This window comes from Pecten maximus, unplaced genomic scaffold (assembly GCF_902652985.1).
Source record: "Pecten maximus unplaced genomic scaffold, xPecMax1.1, whole genome shotgun sequence".
Lineage (NCBI taxonomy): Eukaryota > Metazoa > Mollusca > Bivalvia > Pectinida > Pectinidae > Pecten > Pecten maximus.
The window spans coordinates 2,090-29,720 of record NW_022983054.1 but is presented as its reverse complement, the minus strand read 5'-3'; the positions used below and the strand labels follow the sequence as shown (position 1 = coordinate 29,720).

The following is a 27,631-nucleotide window of genomic DNA, read 5'->3' as shown; positions in this document are numbered from 1 at the left end:
CATTGTGACATAGATATATTGTTACTGACGGTAGTATTGATTAAGTCACGTGTATACGGAGTGGTAAACGGTCTACTTTATCTGTCGACAGGTTAAAACTATCGTACAAAGCTGTCTTACATGAAACATTGGGACACGTTTAATTCACTGGAAGACAAAACTGTGTACTCGCGTTCTGAGTTCAATCTCTAGAAGAGTCAGCTTCTAACAGGTACTGCTTACTTAACATCAATTAAACCCGCCTTTCTATGTTTTGTTCACTTCACTCTTCCAGGTATCAATTATAATACCACATCTCCATCTATGTATATATACTAAATTTCCCAGGCATCACTTATACCTCCCCCTTCCTGATATCACTTATACCTCCTCTCCCAGGTATCACTTATACCTCCACCTCCCAGGGATCACTTATACCTCCCCTTCTCAATATCACTTATATTTCCCCTCCAAGTTATCACTTATACCTCCCCCTCCCAGGTATCACTTATACCTCCCCTCCCAGGTATCACGTATACCTCCTCTCCCAGGTATCACTTATACCTCCTCTCCCAGGTATCACTTATACCTCCCCTTTCCGATATCACTTATATCTCCCCTCCTAGGTATCACTTATACCTCCCCTGCCCCCCCCCGCCCCCATGTATTACTTATACCTCCCATTCCAGGTATCTTTTATACCTCCACCTCCCAGGTATCACGTATATCTCCCCCTTCCCTTTATCACTAGGGGTGTTGTGATATTTATTATATAATTTTTATGATAGGTGAAACAACACAATGAGTTAGTAATCCCTTACTATTACCAGTATGTCTACGGCGTTTTATGATAGATTACAATACTAACAACACGATGACATGTTATATAATAAGATAAACAATACACTAGTAATATATAGATATATATAACAGAGGAACATGTCCTTTTTTAATTCAAATGTATTACGATCGTTGCAAGGTTTCTTATGATATATAAAATATAAATAATCTTGATTTACGGAGACATCAAAGGCCAACTTATTGCCAGTATAATATCACGTATTAATAAAACAGCAAGGGTGACGATATATCACATTCAACTAAAGGACCAAAAGTGAGGCAATTCATTAGGATGTCAAAAAAAAACACGACACAATCTGAAATTTAGACAGAACCCGTAACTTTTCACTGGAAGGAATGATCAACTAAAGTGCCAAATGTGGGACAGTATCAAGAAAAAACATCACAATGAATAAAATTCGAACGGAAAGATAAGGTCAAGAAGTTAGTTAAAGTAGTCTGGACAACAGATACAGTCATTTCCTAAGTGAACCCCCCCCCCCCCCCCCCCCCCCCCCGGTCCCTGGTATTCATCACTTATACATCGCTGTTATATATCGAGATTGTAACCGTATGCCCGTCCGGGGTAGTCTTAAAATCCTGTATTTATACTCATTTATTTTGTATTGCAATTTGACAGTTTTACCAATCTTGAAGAAAATATGAGTATTTGTAGCGGAAATTGTGAAATATTTGAAATGTTTCACGTCCACAGTCTATATAAATTAACAACATTTACAAAGATGTAATATCATCACTTCATTTGTTCCAATGCTTCCAAAATGCTTCTGACTCCGTTCAGTGATAATAGCACTTCAACATACTTGTAAGGTTTAAAAAAAAAAAAAAAAAAAACCAAGACAGACCCTATGCTAACAAACTTGTCTTTCACCTAGGCTGTCAGTGTTCGATGTTCTATTCCTTTCCGACTCCGTAGTCCTCTCACACCATATGAACTTCAAATGTATCCAGTATGTCATTTAAGTGTGACTAATACAATTTGATACAACTTGTCCGGTTTTGTTAAATATCATTTGACGTCCTATGAACAGCATTTAAGGATGACCTTCCCTGTGTGTACAGTAGTGTGGGATGTATTCATGTGTGTTATGTTTGTTTATGTCCGTCTGCTTGTAATAGCGTGGGACTGATATACATCTTGCTGTGTAATTGTAAAGGAATTAAAATTTGCATTTTACACCTGGACTGATGGCACGCATTGGGATATGGTAGCTTTTGTATATACATATATATCAATCAATTAATGGAAAATGAGAGACTATGGAGCCGGGCAAGTCTCGGTAGTTTATCTTCTTGTGATAGCACGAGACTGATAAACAACTTGTTGCGTAGTGGTGAAGGAAATGAAGTTTACAGTTTACACTTGGTCTGGTGACACTGATTATGATAATGTAGCTTGTTTTATATATTTTAATTGATTTATGGAAAACAAGAGACTATGAGGACCGACAAGTCTTGGTAGTAACATAATTGATTCTCCTCATACGATCAGTGTCAATATCGAACAAAAAAGTTACGTCTTATTTAACTACTCAAAGTAATTAAATTGAGCTTGGGTTGGATAAGTTGAGATAGGACGGGACAGAGGATGATTGGACAGATAAATAGTGGGGGAGAATGAGGTTTAACTGGGAGATAATAATTGAGAATCGGAAGGGGGGGGGGGCATTAAGAGGAACTGTAGAGGGGGTGAATAGAAAGATGGACAGGAGATGAAATGATAGATTGGAGTTGGCGAATTTATGGGGGTGCATTTGGAAGGGTTAGACAAAGAAAAATGGGGGGAAAGTAATTGCAGTGGTAGCAGTGTATATTGCCTAATTCTGAAAAGTAGGGCACATGTTTTTAGATATGTAAACATAGTCAGTTAACCCTACATATTACCTATATTATATATTATAAAAATTGCAAAATATCATGATAATTGACCCAAAAAATACCATCCTCTACATTTTTTTTCTGAAACCCATTTGAAATCACATAACTATATCTCAATGACAGAATTAGTCTGGTTTTGACATGTGTTGTACATTATGTTTTCCCTCGATCTAACCTTGAATATGATGCACTATTTTTCGCTGTAGGCTAAACAAAATTTCTGGTGAAACCACTCTATCGGAAAATCAGGAAATTTATAATCAAAATGTATTTATTTAAGTTTTAATAAATGTGAAGTCTGTATGTACTTCTTCACAATTAACTAACCAAATACAGTGTACATTTATTTTCATTTTTATTCTATTTTTTTCATTCTGTGTGTATATCATAATACAAGGGTTATTTGCTGTAGTGTGCTACCAGAGGGGTAGATTAAGAGAGGGAAGGGGAAGGCAGGGATTAATTCAGAGTTGTAAGGAGAATGATGTTATTTGAGAGGGAGGGGGACAAGGGTGGGGAATTGCGAAATAAACTGAGGGGGGGGGGGTAATTAAAAGAGAGAGGGGAATTAAGAGAGATACGGTACATGGATTGGGAAATAAACGGAGCAGGATGATTGAGAGGTGTATGATATTAATTGAACTCATTAACGAATGAAATTGTTATTTTCACACAAACGTAACACATCGTCAAGACAAACACTTGATTATAATGTGTTGATTCAACGGCCTATGACATCAGTAAATTATGTCTAAAAGATCAAATGTGACACAGTTGTCCGACCTATGAGATCCGGTAGTCCAACCTATATAGTTCAGCAGTCCAACATATGGGATTAAGAAATCAAACCTATGAGACCCTGTAGTCAGATCTGTGAGATCCAGCGGTCCGATATATGAGATCTAGTAGTTCGACCTATAATATCCAGTAATCCGAAGTATGAGACCAAGTAGTCCGAACTATGAGATTCGGTAGTCTGATCCATATGATCCAACTATCCGACATACACCAAACTGTAACCCATATTTTAACGGGGTTGGCAACTCTCTAAATGTATGGATGAATGTTGTCTTAGAAATGTTGTTTATTAGACAAAATTCATTGATTTGAATTAGTTACATCATTAATGTGAATAGGTGTTATCATTAAATTGAATGAGTGATATTAATTAGAATGAGTGATGTTATTAACTTGGATTAATGATATCATTTATTTCGATGAGTGACCTAATCAATCTGAATGAGTGATATCATTAATTTAACCAGTGCAATAAATTAATTTGAATGAGTGATACCATTAAGCTTAATATGCGATATCATTTATTTGAATGAGAAATATAATTAATTCAATAATTTATATCGAATGAATAGTGAAATCATTAATTTGTGGAATGAGTCATAAGTCACATCAAGTAGGTTTTCATTCATTCAAATGATTTATATCTCGGGGAAATGATCCCATCTATTTTTATGTGTGATATAATTAATTTGAAAAATGAATCTAACTTATTTAAAGAAGTAATGATACGTAATTCAATGTATCCAGTTTCCAACAAATCTGCATATTTCAAAAACAAGTTTTTTACTAAAATCCTATATTGTTTTATGTAGCTAGAATTACGAAATGAAATAGAAAATATCAAACTGATCATATTTATTTCAATGAACCACATATCTGGATTCAGTAGGCATCAATGCTGTGCCATCGTCCGATATGGGTTGTCTATGCGTGAATCGATTTAACCGTCATCGATGAATGACGTCATCAAGTCAATAAAGAATGAAGTGTAGTGAGGGGCGATAACTCATTAGAGTTATCGTTCCTTACGGAACGTAATGATAATACGAGCTAATTCGCCTATTTTGCCGATATAATAGCGATTTGAGGACAGAAAAATTGGCACATATAAGCAAAGGGTTGAACTATGTTGAATATGTCAATTATGGAAGTGATGATAAAGCAATTTATAGATGCTTGAACATTTAATAATTCATGAAATTTCAAAGTCAACCATTTTGTAAAATTGTTATAGCTAAAACCTGGTAACTCTTTGATTTTGTCAAATAATTTCCCATCTTATCCTTTTTTGTAATAAGTTGAAATTAACTTATTTCAAAAGATAAAAGATGCATGACATCTTTCTATACACCAAAAACAACTGAATTTTACTTAATGTGACATAATAATTGACAATATTTTAGCTTCAAATTGTCAGAACAGCTTTTTTGCATGTTGTTTTCTTTGGTGCATAAAAGTGAAGGGTTTAAATATTTTTGGAAATTTAATCATTATGTATTAAAGCAAAAGATGTTATAATTTGTCACTGTCCTAAGAACCATCTAAATAAAGGCCAGGTCAGAGACTTCAAAATTTAAAGCATTACTATAGATATTTCATTAAAAAATTGGAAAAAAAAATCCATTACTGAAAAAGAATTGTTCAGTATACTGCTAGGGTGTACTGAAGTATATGTATAGTAGTTTCTTGAAAGTTCGTGTCATTGTAAGCTGATATGTATGAGATATGATTCTCGAAACGTCGTACTATCAGCTGATCAAGACATCAAAGCATCAACTAACGACACAGTAATGTCATTAAACAAACAAACAAAATAAAAAATATTAAATAATTACATATTTAAACGTCGCCTGTCTCTAAAACGTTAATGAACACGTAGCTTTTACACTAGGCCGGCTGATCCTGGAAAGCAACAAATATGGTCATAGTAGAACAACTATAGCCTCCAATGTCACATTTAATATGATAGAATATCAAAAAGTCCTGGTCCTGACGGGAAAATGTAATACAACTCACTTAGACTGCATATATCGTGGCTCGGGGTACGGTGGTATGCTGGTTGTACTGCTGGCACTACCCCGGTTCAATGTGTGGGTGTGTGTCTGGTTGTTCTGTTGTCACTACCCCGATTCGGTATTCGGTGATATGTTTGGTTGTTCTGTTGTCACTACCCCAGTTCAGTGTTTGGTGATATAGGGAACAACCAACCAATTGAAAAAATATATTTTTGAAACAGCCCCTGTGTATAGAACGTTGAGCCAAGGATAAAATGTCTGGCAGCCACTGATTGGCGAGTATGTTATGAAGTGAGAAAATAGATATGTAGCCTGATAGGTAACTATCAATAAGAAATGTTGATATAAATTTCTTAAGTCCGATTGGTTTTTTTCCCAAAAGTTCACGTAATAATAGTAAACAGGTAAACATTTAAGATTTTTGAGAATTTTTACTGCGAAATTCACCTATTTTCAAAATGGCTACCCTGGAGAAAATTTGAGCTGAAGGACCCAACTTTTTTTTTTGATTAGGTGTTATATCAGACCCTAAACTTTTGTTATAAACCATAATCGTCATATTCAATTCAAGAATTTGAATGAAATAATCCAAAACGTTAACACTAAGGTCTATGGGAAAACAATTGGTTGGTTGGTCTCTACATATAGCTACCGCACATGACATTTTGTGCCATCTAGCGTCCCTGGAAACCAGATGATGGGACCGACTAGCACATTTTCGGACGGGATTCTCATCGTGGAGGCATTGTAGCAGAATTTAGAGAGAAATTTAGATTCAGGGGGGATTGATGATGAAAATATGACACATATAGTGTTACAAGGAGGACCATAGACCGGACAGATACGGACATACATTCTATATTTCAATTGTAGCGGTATATATCGTGGCTCGGGGTACGGTGGTATGCTGGTTGTACTGCTGGCACTACCCCGGTTCAATGTGTGGGTGTGTGTCTGGTTGTTCTGTTGTCACTACCCCGATTCGGTATTCGGTGATATGTTTGGTTGTTCTGTTGTCACTACCCAAGTTCAGTGTTTGGTGATATATCTGGTTATTTTTTGTTGTCACTTGCCCGGTTCCGTGTTCTGTGTCTGTGTTTCGACTCTTTTATCTAAATAATGGCTCCACTCCTAATTTTTTTTCTCGTTCAGCCTTTTTTCTTCATTTTTTACAAAAAGACCAGAAATTAGGGGGTGGAGGGGATAACATTGAGTTATCTCCCCCGATCTTTATTCTATATCTTATTTGTTTATATTTCTGAGTAGCACGATTTCTATACTTGGCTATTAACCAAAAGCCATCACTTTAAATTCAAAGCTTATCAAGATATTAAAATTTACATTTCAAAATTAACTCAATTTTAATGTGGTTTTCTCTTAAGAATTTCATATCCGGTACCAATAGAAGAATCAACCTACCAGCCTAAGACTTGCAGTCAGGCACTGCATATTTTAATAGCATATCATATGGTTCTATCCTGTTCCAGAAAAGTTATCTTTGAAAAATGTGAAAGATGATATAGGGAACAACCAACCAATTGAAAAAATTTATTTTTGAAACAGCCCCTGTGTATAGAACGTTGAGCCAAGGATAAAATGTCTGGCAGCCACTGATTGGCCAGTATGTTATGAAGTGAGAAAATAGATATGTAGCCTGATAGGTAACTATCAATATGAAATGTTGATATAAATTTCTTAAGTCCGATTGGTTTTTTTCCCAAAAGTTCACGTAATAATAGTAAACAGGTAAACATTTAAGATTTTTGAGAATTTTTACTGCGAAATTCACCTATTTTCAAAATGGCTACCCTGGAGAAAATTTGAGCTGAAGGACCCAACATTTTTTTTTGATTAGGTGTTATATCAGACCCTAAACTTTTGTTATAAACCATAATCGTCATATTCAATTCAAGAATTTGAATGAAATAATCCAAAACGTTAACACTAAGGTCTATGGGAAAACGATTGGTCGGTTGGTCTCTACATCTGGCTATTTTTTGTTGTCACTTGCCCGGTTCCGTGTTCTGTGTCTGTGTTTCGACTCTTTTATCTAAATAATGGCTCCACTCCTAATTTTTTTTCTCGTTCAGCCTTTTTTCTTCATTTTTTACAAAAAGACCAGAAATTAGGGGGTGGAGGGGATAACATTGAGTTATCTCCCCCGATCTTTATTCTATATCTTATTTGTTTATATTTCTGAGTAGCACGATTTATATACTTGGCTATTAACCAAAAGCCATCACTTTAAATTCAAAGCTTATCAAGATATTAAAATTTACATTTCAAAATTAACTCAATTTTAATGTGGTTTTCTCTTAAGAATTTCATATCCGGTACCAATAGAAGAATCAACCTACCAGCCTAAGACTTGCAGTCAGGCACTGCATATTTTAATAGCATATCATATGGTTCCATCCTGTTCCAGAAAAGTTATCTTTGAAAAATAAGAAAGATGCTATAGGGAACAACCAACCAATTGAAAAATATATTTTTGAAACAGCCCCTGTGTATAGAACGTTGAGCCAAGGATAAAATGTCTGGCAGCCACTGATTGGCCAGTATGTTATGAAGTGAGAAAATAGATATGTAGCCTGATAGGTAACTATCAATATGAAATGTTGATATAAACCGATTGGTTTTTTTCCCAAAAGTTCACGTAATAATAGTAAACAGGTAAACATTTAAGATTTTTGAGAATTTTTACTGCGAAATTCACCTATTTTCAAAATGGCTACCCTGGAGAAAATTTGAGCTGAAGGACCTAATTTTTTTTTTTTGATTAGGTGTTATATCAGACCCTGAACTTTTGTTATAAACCATAATCGTCATATTCAATTCAAGAATTTGAATGAAATAATCCAAAACGTTAACACTAAGGTCTATGGGAAAACAGTTGGTTGGTTGGTCTCTTGTAAGCTTGTGGCTTCTGTCGACGCATCTTCATGGTTGTACACTCATTTGCAGGTTGCGCAGAGGACACGTATACAACTTTTATATATATACATTAGTAGCAAGAAGGTAAAAACTTTACTGGATGATTGACCCAATGCTTATTGAGCCTAGATTTAAAAGTATTAAGGGACGGGGAATCTACTACTGATGTGGGAAGTCGATTCCATGTATTTACAATCCTATTTTTAAAAGCTTGTCCCCTAATATTAGTGTTGTACCTAATCTTTTTAAGTTTTTTGGAATTCCCTCTAGTATTAAGGTTATCAAGTGTAGGTATTACTTGTTGGTTAGATATGTCTAAATTGCTAATCAATTTATAGGTTTGAACCATGTCTGCTCTTAATCTCCTATATTCAAGTGATGGAAGTCCCAGATGACGCAGGCGTTCTGGATATGATAGATCTTTTAGTGATGGAACTAATTTAGTGGCCCTTCTCTGGATGTTTTCTAGTGACATTTTGTCTTTCTTTAACATGGGAGACCATGTAGTGATATTTGTTTCTAAATAGGGGCGTACTAGTGACTTGTAAAGGTTTAGAAACATTTCTACATTCATACAACTAAAGGTCTTGAATATTAGGCCCAAATTTCTGTTTGCCTTTTTGATTACTGTGTTAACTTGCTAAGAGGCTATTCAGTCTAACATTAGTTTTCTTTTCTTTCAAAATTCATCTTTATATTATATTTTCATAGCAAAATAAGTTATCAGAATAATGACGAACCTTACAGTGTTGCATATTTGTGCAAATTTGCCACGCTTAGATATCACAGTAGTCAAGTAATTTTACAAAACACCAACCGAAGGGGGGGGGGGGGGGGGGGGGGGGTAAAAAGCGCGTTGCGTGCTCATCTCTCAAAAGCGGCTAACAATTGAGAAATTAGTCTATTATTGAAAACAAACTGTTCAATATACTGTTAGTATGTACTGAAGTACATGTACAGTAGTCCCCGAAAGTGTGTGTCATCGTAAGCTAAAAATATGTCCGTGATATGATTCTCGAAACGTTGCTAGATCTACTCGACATAAACAAATATCAGCTGAACATCAACATGCATCAACTAACGAAACAGTAATTTCGTTAAACAAACAAACAATAAAGAAAATAGATATTACATATTTAAACGTCGCCTGTCTCTAAAACGTTAATGAACACGTATGACCTTTAGAGAACTGCAGAAGGCCAACGTATACGACATGTAACTTAGGCCTACCGAAGCTTGTTATCGAAAACTATTTGAACGCTGGTCTGGGTTGACGTACGATGCATTCTGATCCTGTCAAGCAACACATTTGGTTATAGTAGAACAGCTATAACTTCCAATGTCACCTTTATAATGAGAGAATATTAAAAAGTCCTGGTCCTGACGGTAAAATGTAATACAACTCACATTGAACGCAACTAAAGCCTGGAGTTGAAAGAGTAAGCGGCGTGAAGTCATGGCGTAATAACATCCGGAACTCCTCGGGGAATCTACATTTCAGAGACAAAACCCGATGACTTCAGGATGGGCGTTTGTAAACGTCATCAAAACATTCGATCGTCTGCTATTTATAGCAAAATATCCCTGTCAAGTGGGAAAATACTGAGAAGGTCGAAAAATTAGGCCATTTTCAAAACAATCTTGTGACCGTTCTGTAACAGATATCGAAAAACGAAACAGACTGTTTTCTTTAGGAAACATTTATCTATATACATGTGCATTGCATTTGTTTCTGGATTTTTTTTTTGAATTTTGAGGGCGGTTTAAACAGAACCTCTTAGTCAAAATGACGATTTTGGCATGTTTGACCCAAAATATCTCATCAATACGTATTTCCACAGGGATACCAGATACATCCAGACCTAGATGGAGCCGAGTTTTACAATGGTTCAAAAGCCCATCAAAATTGTATGTGCCAGTTTTACCGTCCTCAAAGAGCCATTATATCCGGCAAAAACGGTGTATTCTCTCGTACCTTCATTTCGTTCCGTAAGGAACGATAACAGAGTTATCGCCCCTTACTACACTCCATTCTTTATATACAAATATTTTTCGATATGAGATATGTATTAATATTTCTCGATATTAAATACGATATACAATAGTGTTTTCCGATAAGTTCCGAATGGTTTGAGATATAAAATATCTACCTATGTGTCCTATTTAGTATATGTACGATGTTTTTCCAACAAGTAATATTTACAAAGTTTTCAGATAAAAGTGTGCACGAATGGTTTCTATAAAAATATGTACAAATGTCTTCCGATATAATTATGAACGAATGTAAATTGATAAAAAGTACAATTGAATGTTTGCTGGTTCCCTGTACGATTGTACTAAAATCAATAATTGTTTTTCAATATACCTATAACGAACAAAATATATGTATTTAATACAATTTTACCAGTGAAATATCGGAAATTATTTATTGCATAAAATGTAAAAAAAAAACAGGGTAACCCATATGCATGGTGAGTTATCATTTTGTTATCAGTTTACAAAGTAAGAACATTTGTTAAGGTTAAATACTTATCGAAATCTGAATCAAGCGAGTTGGGAGCAGGCAGTGTCCTACCCGTGCTGCCCGAGTTGATGTTGATTTTCAAGTTTGACACTTTCCAATAAATCTACAATTTTATTTTAGTTGCGTAGTTGGACCATGGTAACTTGAATTGATCGGATTAATAGTGATTAGTTAACGTGACTGGACAAGGTTACAGGTGGCCAGGTATTGCGACTGAATAGGGTTAACAGTGACCATGTAACGTGACTGGATTGGATCGCCAGGTAACGTGACATAATCCGGTAACCAGTGACCAGGTAACGTGACATAATCCGGTAACCAGTGACCACGTAATGTGACTTGGCCGGGTTACACTTGGACAGGTAATGTGACTTGGCCGGGTTACACTTGGACAGGTAATGTGACTTGGCCGGGTTACACTTGGAGAGGTAATGTGACTTGGCCGGATTACGCTTGGACAGGCAATGTGATTTGGCCGGGTTACACTTGACCAGGTTACGTGTCTGGACCGTAAAATTACTGTAGAACACTTACGATTCTACAACACCGATACAATGTAATAATGACCGATTTAAAATGCTATATCTTTATATATCATTATACAAACCCAATGTTAACCACACCTAAATACCTTATGCCATTACAACAACAAAAAGGTAAAAAATAGATATTTGAGATTCGAACTCGTTTCCCTTGTACTTTCACCGATGTAACCACTTTTTTCATTTCCAAGAAGATTAAATCAACTCCATTGTCGTCGGTGATAGGGCCTTGGGCTTTGGGTACCTCGTGGTTCCTCACAATGCATAAATATCATATCTATATTTGTATTTAAGACATTCCCTCTTACATTCTTAGATTAAAAATATCTTTAGCAACATTCTATACTGTTTGTATATTACACATATAAACCATACCTTTGACCATTACATTTGGCTAGGTGATTACCGGTGAACTGATTTTGGGACTTGTCGGGAAATTTCTGTTGATCAGGTTGGTAGAAGTAGCCGGGAATTTATGGTGACATGATAGGGGGACCGTGCAAGGAGAGAACTTATAAAGTTAACGGGCCTTTGTGGAAATATTACTGGTGACTTGGGACCAGGAAGTGGGGTTGCCGAAGACCAGTGAGTGGGAGTATTATGGGATATTAATGGATACAAGATAACGAATGGTGACCAGGTAGAGAAACTGTACTGGAAGATTCACGCGACACATTAGCGGTACTGGTACACGAAAATGCTGGTGACCATGTAGCTGGACTGGGCCAGGGAATTACAGGTTAAAATGTAGTTGGTTAGGGCCGGCAGATCACCAGGTTGAATGACTGGCCATGGCCTTTACAGTTACTGGTGACCTGGTGGCGGGGCATAACTTGGGGATTATGGTGACCTGGTAGCAGTGGGAAACGCCAGGGGGAATTACATGACGTAACTAGTATTGGAGTTAGACGGTGACCAAGTGGAGGAACTGGTCCGAGAATGAAATACTGACCAGGTGGCGGGGCTGGAACATTTGTAATAGTTTGGTGTGAGCATCATAGATGTCTGCCCTATATAAACGATGTTTGAGTTTGCTTTTATAGACTATGAACTAATTGTTTTTTTTTAAAGCCATGATGAATTAGTTTTATGAAAATGACATAACAACCGAACTCAAAAAAAAATATTCCTTTTGAGAATGTGCTGTCATCATTAATAGAAGCATTCTAAGAATTATTGAACACAGTTATAACGCTATAATTATATAAACAAAACTTATTTATATTATAATTTTAAAACATTGCAAAGAACCAAGAACACATCTTAAACAGTGTCTGTTTATTTAATACCCCATATACTGTAAATCACTTTTATTTCGCGTAGGATTTATTGTTGCGTTAATACGCCAGGAGAGTCAATTGCGAATTCAAATTCTTCGTGATCATAAAATAATAACATTTTTGGATGGCGGCTAACCTATCGGTTACCGATGTAGGAGTCTTACAACGTCCATGGCTCTTATAGCTCATCATTCGCGAATTAAAAGTTTATTCTAAATCAGCGTTCGCGAAATCATGTATTCATGAATACATGTATGTCAGTTGAGGTAAGGTCGCGAAATAAAGATAAACGGCGTAATTTTAATGCTGGTGGTTATACTGTAAAACCGCTGGTGCAATAAATTAACGAACTGATTAATAAATGCGCAGTTTCAGCTCGGATAACAAAATTATATCAGTTTCAATCATTTTTGGTGATAATAAGACTGCATTTGAATCAGAAGTATGATTTCATTAATGTGTCATTGGAATAGATCCATCCACTTATTCAGCTTACATTCAATCTTAATTTTGTTTCGTTTTTAACAGCATGTCTGCATTTTGCATTTACCGCAACATTGACCAATCACATACTTCTTCTGGACCAGTAACGCCACCTGTCGAGTCATATCCGGGAACAAAAGAAAATTAAACGGCTATGCCGAAAAAGACCGGTGGCCGGCGGCAATGTGTTTACACATGATGCCTAAAGATGTATTCCTACACTGACAGAATCACTCCAGTATACAATATCATATGCCACAGTTCGGTTTACTAACGAAAAAAAAAGCAGATGCAGCATAAAGTGTAGATATTGATTGACATCTAGATTGTTTACTTGTGTAACCCAGTATAAAGTACACTGATTAAGGTTCATTGTGACATAGATATGTTGTTACTGACGTTAATATTGATGAGGTCACGTGTATAAGGAGTGGTATATGATGTACTCTATCTGTCGACAGGTTCAAATTTTCGTACACAACTGTCTTACATGAAATATTTGGACCAGTTTAATTCACTGGAAGACAGAACTGTGCACACGAGTACTTAGTTCAATCTCCAGAAGAGCCAGCTTCTAACAGGTACTGCTACTTAACATCAATTAGTCCCACCTTCCTATGCTACTTTTTTTTTAATTACATCTCACACTGCCATGTATCAGTTTTAATCCCACATCCTGATCATATATACAAAAAAAAATCACCTTCAAGTTAAATCCTTCACCCTACAACTTATTCCCCTCCCATGTATCACTTATACCCCCCTCCCTGGTATCACTTATATCTCCCCCTCCCTGGTATCACTTATATATCCCTCCCAGGTATCACTTATACCCCCCTCCCAGGTATCACTTATACCCCCTCCCAGGTATCACTTATACCCCCTCCCAGGTATCACTTATACCCCCTCCCAGGTATCACTTATATATCCCTCTCCCAGGTATCACTTATATATCCTCTCCCAGGTATCACTTATATATCCCTCTCCCAGGTATCACTTATATATCCCTCTCCCAGGTATCACTTATATATCCCTCTCCCAGGTATCACTTATATATCCCTCTCCCAGGTATCACTTATACCCCCCCCCCCCCCCCCTCCCAGGTATCACTTATACCTCCACTCCCAGGTATCACTTATACCTCCCCTCCCAGGTATCACTTATACCTCCCCTCCCAGGTATCACTTATATATCCCTCTCCCAGGTATCACTTATATCCCCCTCCCAGGTATCACTTATACCTCCCCTCCCAGGTATCACGTATACCTCCCATCCCAGGTATCACTTATACCCCTCTCCCAGGTATCATTTATATATCCCTCTCCCAGGTATCACTTATATATCCCTCTCCCAGGTATCACTTATATATCCTCTCCCAGGTATCACTTATATATCCCTCTCCCAGGTATCACTTATATATCCCTCTCCCAGGTATCACTTATATATCCCTCTCCCAGGTATCACTTATACCCCCCCCCCCCCCCTTCCCAGGTATCACTTATACCTCCCCTCCCAGGTATCACTTATACCTCCCCTCCCAGGTATCACTTATACCTCCCCTCCCAGGTATCACTTATATATCCCTCTCCCAGGTATCACTTATACCCCCCTCCCAGGTATCACTTATACCTCCCCTCCCAGGTATCACGTATACCTCCCCTCCCAGGTATCACTTATACCCCTCTCCCAGGTATCACTTATATATCCCTCTCCCAGGTATCACGTATACCTCCCCTCCCAGGTATCACTTATATCTCCCCCTCCCAGGTATCACTTATATCTCCCCCTCCCAGGTATCACTTATACCTCCCCTCCCTGGTATCACTTATACCTCCCACTCCCAGGTATCACTTATATCTCCCCCTCCCAGGTATCACTTATACCTCCCCTCCCAGGTATCACTTATACCTCCCCCTCCCAGGTTTCACTTATACCTCCCCCTCCCATGTATCACTTATACTTCCCCTCCCATGTATCACTTATACCTCCCCTCCCTGGTATCACTTATACCTCTCATCCCAGGTATCACTTATACTTCCCCTCCCATGTATCACTTATACCACCCCTCCCATGTATCACTTATACCTCATCCTCCCAGGTATCACTTATACCTCATCTTCCCAGGTATCACTAGTGTTGTTGCGATATATATTACTGTATATATTCAGACGATGTTTGTTACCAGTGTGGTTAGGATGGTTTATGATTGATGAAGAAAATATTAACAGCACAATAAGTAAATAATCTGTTAATATTACTAGTGTGGGAACGCGTTTAATGACATATAACAATATTTACAAGACGATGACATGATACCTAACAACAAAAACAATACACTAGTAATAAATAAACATGCCTTTTGTGAATTGAAATATGTTACGAGTGTTGTAAGGTTTCTTATGATCCGTAAAACAAATAATCTTGATTGACGGAGTCATCAACGACCCACTTGTTGTCAGTATAGTATCACGTGTTAATAAAATGGAAAGCGTGACGATATACCACATTCAACTAAAGGACCAAATATGAGGCAATTGATTAGGATTTAAAATGTTGTTAATAAAAACCACGACAGTATCAAGAAAAACATCAAAATGAATATAATGTATAACGTAGATACTCAACACTTCGGGAGGGATTGTAAAGTATATATACCCGAAACTAGAGAAACGAAACGTTTTAATAAGACATGTATCTATAACGAATAACTTACCAGACAATACGGAATGTTTACATATATCGGTACAATTACGACAGGAAATTCAAATCTATTGTCAACCAACACAGAGTGTATATCAAATTGTGCTATGAAATAGATATATAACTTAGCAACACAAATGACGAAGGAAAACAACTGTTAAACTCGTGCCCTGACCGGGCCTCGAACTCACAATATATGGCACCCATTCGCCTAGCCAGAAATACGCGCAGCCTATACCGCTGCGCCACATCGGAGTTCTTAAAAAAAGAACTTTCGAATGCGCAGTGGAAGTGGATTAAGTTATTCTGCCTATGGGATTCGATAGTTCTATGATATGAAGTAACCCCTCTTATGAAATCCGGTACTCCGACTTATGATTTAATGTATCCTACCCTATAGCATCTAGTAATCATAGTCCAGCCTATGATATCCAATATTTCGGCCTGTGGGAACCAGTTGTCAGAACTATGATAGCGAGTGTTCCGACCCATGGGAACCAGTAGTCCGACTTCAGAGTTCTAGTAATCCGACCATGGGAACCAGTAGTCCGACATATGAGTTCTAGTAATCCGAACTCTGAGATTCATTAGGTCAATAAATTAGATCCCGTATTCACAGTTGAGCGTATTATTAAATGTAGAAGCTCCAATTATGAATCAAACAGTAGACTTAGCTTTTGCATGTTGGATCCAGTAGGTCGTTTATATTATCCAAAAGTCCGACGCATAGGGCCCAATAGTATGGTATATGAGACCCAGTAGCCCAGTAGTCCTGTTATCCGACCTATGAGACCCAGTAGTATGACCTATTAGACCCAGCAGTCTGACCTTTGAGACCCAGCAGTCTGACCTTTGAGACCCAGCAGACTGATCTATGAGATTAAGTATTGCAAACTATGAGACCAACTTGTCGGCCTACAAGATCAAATAGCCCGACATGAGACCCAGTAGTCCGCCCTTTAATGGCAAATAGTCCGACACATGGCACCTCGTAGTCCTATATATGGGACCAAGAAGTCCTTCATATCTGACCCAAAAAGCCGACATATGAGATTCAATAGTCCGACATATGGGACCCAGTGTCCGACATATTGGACCCAGTAGTCAGCCATATGGGACTCAGTAGTCCGACATATGGAACTCGGTAGTCCGAAATATTTGACCCTGTAGTCCGAAAAATGGGACCCAGTAGTCCGACATATAGGATCCAATAGTCCGATATATGCGACCAAGGAGTCCGACATATGGGACTCAGTAGTCCGAAATATGGGACCCAGTAGTCCGACATATGCGACCAAGAAGTCCGACATATAGGACCCAGTAGTCCAACATATGGGACCCTGTAGTCCGATATATAGGACCCAATAGTCTGACATATGGGACCAAGAAGTCCGAAATATGTGACCCAATAGTCCGACACATGGGACCCAGTATTCCGACATATGGGACCCAGTAGTCCGATATTTAGGACCCAGTAGTCCGACATATGGGACTCGGTAGTCCGACATATGGGACCCTGTAGCCGAAATATGGGACCCAGTAGTCCGACATTTGGGACCCAATAATCCGACATTTGGGACCCAATAATCGGACATATGGGACCCAGTAGTCTGACATATGAAACCCAGTAGTCCGACATATGGGATCCAGTACTCCGACATATGGGACTCAGTACTCCGACATATGGGATCCAGTACTCCGACATATTGGATTCAGTAGTCCGACATATGGGACCCCGTACTCCGTCATATGGGACCCAGTAGTCCGACATATTGGATTCAGTTGTCCGAATGTTGGACCCAGTAAAAAGGCATATGGGACCCAGCAGTCCGACATACGGGACCTCGTACTCCGTCATATGGGACCAAGTAGTCCGACATGTGGGACCCAATATCCCGTCATATTGAACTCAGTAGACAGGCATATGGGACCAAGTAGTCCGACATATGGGATCCCGTACTTCGTCATATGGGACCCAGTAGTCCGACATATGGGACCCGATTGTCCGACATATTGGTCTTAGAAGTCCGACATATGAGATTCGATAGTCCGACATGTGACACCCAGTAGTCTGACATATGGAACTCAATATTCCGACATATGGGAGCCAGAAGTCCGACATATGGGATTAAATAGTCTGACGTACATATTGGACCCAATAATCCGACATATGGGACCCCGTACTCCGACATATTGGACTCCGTAGTCTGACATATGGAACAAAGTAGTCCAACATATTTGACCAAATATTCCGACATATGGGATCCAATTGTCTGACATATGGGACCCAGTAATCCGACATATGGGATTCAGTAGTTCGTCATATGTGATCCAGTAATTCGACATATGGACCCCACTGGTCCGACATATGGGACCATATAGTCCGACATATGGGACCCAGTAGTCCAACATATCGGATCCAATAGTCTGATATATGCGACCCAGTAGTCCGACATACATGGACCCCAGTAGTCCGACATATGGCACCCAATAGTGCCACATATGGGACACAATAGTCCGACATATGAGACCCAGTAGTCCGACATATGGGATCCAGTTGTCCGACATATGGGACCGAGTTGTCCGACATATGGACCCCAGTAGTCCGACATATAGGACCCGATTGTCCGACATATTGGTCCCAGAAGTCCGACATATTGAACTCAATATTCCGACATATGGGATCAAATAGTCCGACGTACATGTATGGGACCCAGTAATCCGACATAAGGGATACAGTAGTCCAACATATGAAATCCAGTAGTTCAACATAGGGGACCCAGTAGTCAGACATATGGGACCCAGTTGTCCAATATATGGGACCCAATTGTCCGACATATGGGACTCAGTTGTCCAACATAGGGGAACCAGTAGTCAGACATATGGGATCCAATAGTCCAACAAATGAGACCCAGTAGTCCAACACATGATACCCAGTAGTCCGATATATATGACCCAGTAGTCCGATATATGGGACCCAATAGTCCGACATATGGGACTCAGTAGTCCGACATATGGGACCCAGTAGTCCGATATATGGGACCCAATTGTCCGACATATGGGACTCAGTTGTCCAACATAGGGGACCCAGTAGTCCGACATATGGGACCCAATAGTCCAACATATGAGACCCAGTAGTCAGACATAGGGGACCCAGTAGTCCGATATATGAGACCCAATAGTCCGACAAATGGAACCCAGTTGTCCGACATATAGGACCGAGTAGTCCGACATATTGGACCAAATATTCTGACATATGTGATCCACTAGTCTGACATATGGTCCCCAGTAATCCGACATATGGACCCCAGTAGTCCGACATATGGGACCCGATTGTCCGACATATTGGTCCCAGAAGTCCGACATATATATGATCTGATAGTCCGACATGTGGCACCCAGTAGTCTGACATATGGAACTCAATATTCCGACATATGGTAGCCAGTAGTCCGACATATGGGATCAAATAGTCTGACGTACATGTATGGAACCTAGTAGTCCGACATATGGGATACAGTAGTCCGACATATGGGATTTAATAGTCCAACATAAAGGACCCAGTAGTCCAACAAATGGGATCCAGTTGTCCGACATATGGGACCCAGTAGACCGACATCTGGGACCCAGTTGTCCGACATATGGGACCCAGTAGTCCGATATATGGGAACCAGTTGTCCGAAATATGGGACCCAATAATCCGACATATGGGATCCAGTAGTCCGACATATGGGACTCAGTAGTCCAACATATGGGACCCGATACTCTGACATATTGGTTCCAGTAGTCAGACATTTGAGACCCAATAGTCCGACATATGGACATATGGGATCCAGTAGACCGACATATGGACCCCAGTTGTCCGAAATGTGGGACCCAATAATCCGATATATATGACCTAGTAGTCCGACATATGGGATCCAATAGTCCGACATATGCGACCCAGTAGTCCAAGATATGGGACCCAGTAGTCCGACATATGGAACCCAGTAGTACGACTTATGAGAACAAGTAGTCCGACTTATGGGATCCAGTAGACAGGCATATTGGACCCAGTTGTCCGACATATGGGACCTCGTACTCCGTCATCTGGGACCCAGTAATCCGACAAATGGGACCCAGTAGTCCGACAAATGGGATCCCTTACTTCGTCATATGGGACCCAGTAGACAGGCATATGAGACCCAGTAGTCTGACATATGGGACCCCGTACTCCGACATATGGGACCCAGTAGTCTGACATATGGGACCCCGTACTCCGTCATATGGGACCTAATAGTCCGACATATGGGACCCAGTAGTCCGACATATAGTCCGGCCCATCAGAGCCAGTGTATCCGACATAAGGGACCCAATAGTCCGACATATATGACCTCGTACTCCGTCATATGTGACCCAGTAGTCCGACATATGTGACCCAGTAGTCCGACATATGGGACCCAGTAGTGCGACATATATGACCTCGTACTCCGTCATATGGGACCCAGTAGTCCGACATATATGACCTCGTACTCCGACATATGGGACCCAATAGTCCGACATATATGACCTCGTACTCCGTCATATTTGACCAAATATTCCGACATATGGGATCCAATTGTCTGACATATGGGACCCAGTAATCCGACATATGGGATTCAGTAGTTCGTCATATGTGATCCAGTAATTCGACATATGGACCCCACTGGTCCGACATATGGGACCATATAGTCCGACATATGGGACCCAGTAGTCCAACATATCGGATCCAATAGTCTGATATATGCGACCCAGTAGTCCGACATACATGGACCCCAGTAGTCCGACATATGGCACCCAATAGTGCCACATATGGGACACAATAGTCCGACATATGAGACCCAGTAGTCCGACATATGGGATCCAGTTGTCCGACATATGGGACCGAGTTGTCCGACATATGGACCCCAGTAGTCCGACATATAGGACCCGATTGTCCGACATATTGGTCCCAGAAGTCCGACATATTGAACTCAATATTCCGACATATGGGATCAAATAGTCCGACGTACATGTATGGGACCCAGTAATCCGACATAAGGGATACAGTAGTCCAACATATGAAATCCAGTAGTTCAACATAGGGGACCCAGTAGTCAGACATATGGGACCCAGTTGTCCAATATATGGGACCCAATTGTCCGACATATGGGACTCAGTTGTCCAACATAGGGGAACCAGTAGTCAGACATATGGGATCCAATAGTCCAACAAATGAGACCCAGTAGTCCAACACATGATACCCAGTAGTCCGATATATATGACCCAGTAGTCCGATATATGGGACCCAATAGTCCGACATATGGGACCCAGTAGTCCGACATATGGGACCCAGTAGTCCGATATATGGGACCCAATTGTCCGAAATATGGGACTCAGTTGTCCAACATAGGGGACCCAGTAGTCAGACATATGGGACCCAATAGTCCAACATATGAGACCCAGTAGTCAGACATAGGGGACCCAGTAGTCCGATATATGAGACCCAATAGTCCGACAAATGGAACCCAGTTGTCCGACATATAGGACCGAGTAGTCCGACATATTGGACCAAATATTCTGACATATGTGATCCACTAGTCTGACATATGGTCCCCAGTAATCCGACATATGGACCCCAGTAGTCCGACATATGGGACCCGATTGTCCGACATATTGGTCCCAGAAGTCCGACATATATATGATCTGATAGTCCGACATGTGGCACCCAGTAGTCTGACATATGGAACTCAATATTCCGACATATGGTAGCCAGTAGTCCGACATATGGGATCAAATAGTCTGACGTACATGTATGGAACCTAGTAGTCCGACATATGGGATACAGTAGTCCGACATATGGGATTTAATAGTCCAACATAAAGGACCCAGTAGTCCAACAAATGGGATCCAGTTGTCCGACATATGGGACCCAGTTGTCTGACATATGGGACTCAGTTGTCCGACATATGGGACCCAGTAGTACGATTTATAGGACCCAGTAGTCCGATATATGGGACCCAATAGTCCGACATATGGGACTCAGTAGTACGACATATGGGACTCAGTAGTCCAACATATGGGACCCGATACTCTGACATATTGGTTCCAGTAGTCAGACATTTGAGACCCAATAGTCCGACATATGGACATATGGGATCCAGTAGACCGACATATGGACCCCAGTTGTCCGAAATGTGGGACCCAATAATCCGATATATATGACCTAGTAGTCCGACATATGGGATCCAATAGTCCGACATATGCGACCCAGTAGTCCAAGATATGGGACCCAGTAGTCCGACATATGGAACCCAGTAGTACGACTTATGAGAACAAGTAGTCCGACTTATGGGATCCAGTAGACAGGCATATTGGACCCAGTTGTCCGACATATGGGACCTCGTACTCCGTCATCTGGGACCCAGTAATCCGACAAATGGGACCCAGTAGTCCGACAAATGGGATCCCTTACTTCGTCATATGGGACCCAGTAGACAGGCATATGAGACCCAGTAGTCTGACATATGGGACCCCGTACTCCGACATATGGGACCCAGTAGTCTGACATATGGGACCCCGTACTCCGTCATATGGGACCTAATAGTCCGACATATGGGACCCAGTAGTCCGACATATAGTCCGGCCCATCAGAGCCAGTGTATCCGACATAAGGGACCCAATAGTCCGACATATATGACCTCGTACTCCGTCATATGTGACCCAGTAGTCCGACATATGTGACCCAGTAGTCCGACATATGGGACCCAGTAGTGCGACATATATGACCTCGTACTCCGTCATATGGGACCCAGTAGTCCGACATATATGACCTCGTACTCCGACATATGGGACCCAATAGTCCGACATATATGACCTCGTACTCCGTCATATGTGACCCAGTAGTCCGACATATGTGACCCAGTAGTCCGACATATGGGACCCAGTAGTGCGACATATATGACCTCGTACTCCGTCATATGGGACCCAGTAGTCCGACATATATGACCTCGTACTCCGACATATGGGGTTCAGTAGTCCGACATATGGGACCCAATAGTCCGACATTTGGGACCCAGTAGTGCGACCTATAAGATCAAGTTATCCGACTTACACCAAACTATGATATATATTGCATGAAAGAGGATTGAAAAAAAGAAACCTTAAACATCTAGAAACTCTCTCTAAATGTATCGGTAAATGTAGAGAAAAAAATGGACGAGTGATATCATCTTTAATCAGTGATAATAATTTGAATGAGTGAAGTCATTGACTTGCATTAGTGATATCATATAATTGAATTTAAACAATTATATCATTAATTTGAGCAAGTGATATTGATTTAAATGATATCATTATTTGGAAGAGGTGATATTGAGTTATAAGACAATCAAAGGTTTTTATTTATTCAAATTAATAATATATAGAGGACATTGACTCTTTATTTTAATGTGTGATATGACTAATTTGAATGATGAATCTGAATTATTCGAATGAGTGACGAAACGTAATTAATTGTGTAACATTGCAGTTTTCAATAGATCAGGAAAGGGTAGTGTCTGTTGAACATGCAGATTTAAATACCAGTTTTTTTGCTAATATCTCCAATTGTGTTATGTTATCGAATTACGCAATGAAATCAATCACAATGATTTATTATTACATGGACCAAATATCTTAATTCAGTAGGCATCAATGCTGTGCCATCGTCCGATATAGGTTGTCTATGTGTGAAACGATTTAACCGTCATCGATGAATGACGTCATCAAGTCAATTAAACATTAGAGAGTAAATTTTAAATATAATGAAATATAGCTTTCTGTAGAGATAAAATCGAGAGAGGGTGTGCTTGTATTTTCACAGAATGGAAAATGATAACGGAAAAGAGAGCAAACTGGAATATTTAATCAACAGCGCTCCCGTCCGTGAAATGATTAAATCATAAAAGCTGTTAGTAATATGACATTATTATTATACAATTTCTCTTTATTTAGTGTTGACCCTCACAATGGCCGAAGGTGGACGCCCTCCAGAACTGAATTTACACTTACTGGAATGTCCTATTTGTCTGGAGAGACTTCAGAAACCTAAGTCCTTACCCTGTTTCCACTGCTTCTGTCAGAAATGTCTCGGGACCTACATCACCAAGGAGTTGTCAGGGAAGATGGCGTCAGAAACATCCTTCCCTTGTCCTGTCTGTAGGAGAGTGACCCCCCCTGTCAACCCTGTGGAATCTAAGGACAAATGGGCAGAACAGTTCCCGACTAACGTTGTGATACAGGACCTCATTCAGCTCAAGGAACGATCGTCTGAACCACTGTACTGTAAACCCTGTCAGACAAAAGGTAACATGACGAATCCCGCGAAGTTTTGGTGCAAGAACATGAAGGCGATTTTTTGTGAAACTTGTAAGACACAGTTTCATGATATCATACACAGTGACTGTGACATCTTGGATATAACCGGATATGGCGGAGGGCGACCAAAACAGGAAAAGTCAGCCCCTCGATGTGACCAACACGATGAGAAGAAAGTTTGGTATTGTGAGGACCATCAACTCTTAGGATGCCAGATATGCGTTTTTGAGAACCATAGAAGATGTGAGGAAGTGACAACAACGATAAAGTATTTTCAGAAAATAAAAGATGGGTCACGGCTAGAAGACATGCAAGACATGCTGAAGAAAAACACGGAGGTTATTGGCGTAATAGTGAAGGACTTTGACGAACAGCTTCAAACTCTGGTACAGAACCAGGAAATCGCACTACAGAGTATCACCGATCTACGTCATAAGGTCGATAAACGGTTAAACACGCTACAGAAGGACGTCACAGACAAGTTGATCGCGTCGTTCAAAGAAGAGAAGAGACACGTGGAAGCGTCATTGCGGCAGTGTGAACGTCTGATGAATAGTATGTTAAATACCATGAAGTCGTCGGTTACCGCCGTAGAGGGAAATGACCACATTGAGACGATAGTGTTGTACCAGAGAGGACAGGCAGAGGTGGAGTCGTGTAAGACCCTGATAACGGAGATGAGAAAGTCGTACACGTCCGTCAGCGTTAAACATAATATTGTTAGTGGACTCGGTAACCTTGATGATGACGCAATGGGAAAGATCGTCATAGACAAACAACCACGACGTTTCCCTCGCATTCATTGTGATCTAGTACCACACTTGTTAGAAGGGAAAGTTAAGGAAATTGGAAAGTTCAATATAAAGACACAAACAGAAAAAAATAATTGCTGTGCTTGTGGTGTTGTGTACCTTCCATGTGATCAAATAGTGGTAAGTGATGCCGACAACAAGAAGCTGAAGCTGTTTACAGACAAAGGACAGTTTCTGGACGAGTTGTCCGTTCGAGGATGTTCCAATGATCTGTGTCTAGTAGACAACAACACTGTGGCGGTCGCTGTCGACAATCCTAGTGGTATACATGTCGTGAAAGTCGAGTCATCAAAACTTTCCCTGTCGTCTGAGATTAGGATGTCAAACGGGGAGGACTGTTGTGGTATAACATTTACAGACGGGAGGTTTGTCGTGGGTACAAGAGGAGGAGGAGTATACAGTGTAACACAGGACGGCGTGACTGACTTGTTACATCAGTATAACAGTAAATGTTACTCACTCACACATGACCCAGTAAATGGAGACACACTCGTCAGTGTCTATAGCAACATCCCAGGAAACGTCACGGTGTCCAGACTGTCGGCTGATAAACGTCACACGGACGTGATGAAGGTTGGCGTCGTGAGGCGTCCCTTCGTGATAGACGTAGATAGGGAGGCAAACATCTACGTATGTGGTCATACGTCACACAATGTCGTACAGATGTCTGGGGACGGGTTACAAGTCAGGGAACTACTGACGTCCTTGGATGGGATGAAGTATCCAATGGCAATTTCTGTAAATGGTGATAAGCTTGTGGTCACTAATTATGGTGAAAACCATATCCGGGTCTTTGAGTTTTACTAACGTTAATAACAGACACAAGCACGAGCAGATCCCTTGAGATGTATGTTTACCATAAGAATCGAAGTGCATAGTGACATGTTATGACTTAAAACAGTAATAACATCATTTTATGTCCAACTCCAGCTGATACACCATCGCCGAAATTGTTGGGTTCCAATTAACCATTACTTAATTATTCCTTGTATCAAAGGAAATGTAAAACCATTGCTGTGATGATTATTTAATCGTACAAACAATCGTACAATGCTTGATATCATTAGTTCGAAGTATATCTGTATAAGTTATGGTCTGATGTTGTGTTAATCAACTTGTAGATGGGATACTATTAACAGCATCCCTTTGTCTCAGTAAGTTGTGGATTAAATTCAATATAAAGAGCTGGACTGTCTCTTGAATTTTGTCATATGTAGAGCCACACATCAGGAGATCAAACAGCCGTGTTTGTATATGCTATTTGCTTCGGGTTGACAGATTGTATTCGATAATAACTTTAACAGATAGCATACATTACCCTTGTTTTTTCGTTATTTTGATTTCTAACTACAGTGTGATCAGAGTCATTAGTGATGAAAACCATAATTAAACAGTTTATATTTAATTTTATACTTTGTTGTCATTGTTTTGAATCATGTATTCATTTGTTATCGTATGATTTTGTGTTGTACACCTTGTAAATCCGATACTGGTGACCGTCTCCCTCCGTCACAATGATATGTGGATTTAATATAATATAAAGAGCTGGTCTATCACGCATGGCGAAAAACTACACTCGATTGAAAAAAAAAACAACATTTATCTAGTTGCGTAGTTGGACCATGTAACCAGTGATCAGGTAACGTGACTGGGTCTGGCTACCCGTGACCAGGTAACATGACTTGAACGCGTTATTAGTAACCAGGTAAGGTGACTGTGCCAGGTTACTGGTGGCTACGAAACATTACTAGCCGTGTTACCAGTGACCAGGTAACGTGACTGCATCGGATTACCAGTCGCTAGGCAACGTGACGTGACCCGGTAACCAGTGACTAGGTAGCATGACTGGGCCTGGCTACCAGTGACAGGTAACGTGATTGGACCAGGTTACACGTGAACACGTACCGTGGGTGATGTGAGTCGACCGGGTTACAAATGACCAGACAACGTTACTGGACTGTTATAATTGTGACAAGGTAGCGTGACTTGGACGGGCTACACGTGAACAGGTAACGTGACTGAACCGGGTTACACATGGCCAGGTAATTTGACGGGACTGTGTAACCTGTGACCAGGTAACGTGACTAGGCAGTAGAATTACTGTAGAACATTTACGATTCTACAACTATGTAATAATGACAGATTTAAAAGGCTATTTCTTTGTATATCTTTATGCAAACCAAATGTTAACTAAACTTGAATACCTTATGATATTGCAACCAAAAAGTATAAAAAATAATTTGAAGACAAATATAAATATTCGAGATTCGAACTCGTTTCCCTTATACTTTCATCGTAACCACTTTTTTATTTCCACTTAGATTAAATTCATTTTACTTTCCTCGTCAATAGGGACCAGGGGGTTAGATGCATCATGGTTCCTCACAATGCATAACTAACATATCTATGTTTTTATGTTACCCACTCTCTCTTACATTCTTACATTTAAAAACAAATGTCTTAAGAATCATTT

General features: G+C 39.9%; 1 protein-coding gene across 1 annotated transcript; it reads left to right on the top strand.

Moving 5' to 3' along the window:
- Nucleotides 1-102: 102 nt before the first annotated feature.
- Nucleotides 103-26,544, top strand: LOC117321376. The gene is made up of 2 exons (XM_033875819.1): nt 103-211; nt 23,984-26,544. The coding sequence occupies exon 2, from the start codon at nt 23,998-24,000 to the stop codon at nt 25,963-25,965; it is 1,968 nt and encodes a 655-aa protein (XP_033731710.1). The 5' UTR covers nt 103-211; nt 23,984-23,997; the 3' UTR covers nt 25,966-26,544.
- The last annotated feature ends 1,087 nt before the right edge of the window (nt 26,545-27,631 follow it).

Excerpts from the sequence above, each read along its gene's own strand:
- LOC117321376 (XM_033875819.1), top strand. The coding sequence starts at position 23,998 with ATGGCCGAAGGTGGACGCCCTCCAGAACTGAATTTACACTTACTGGAA.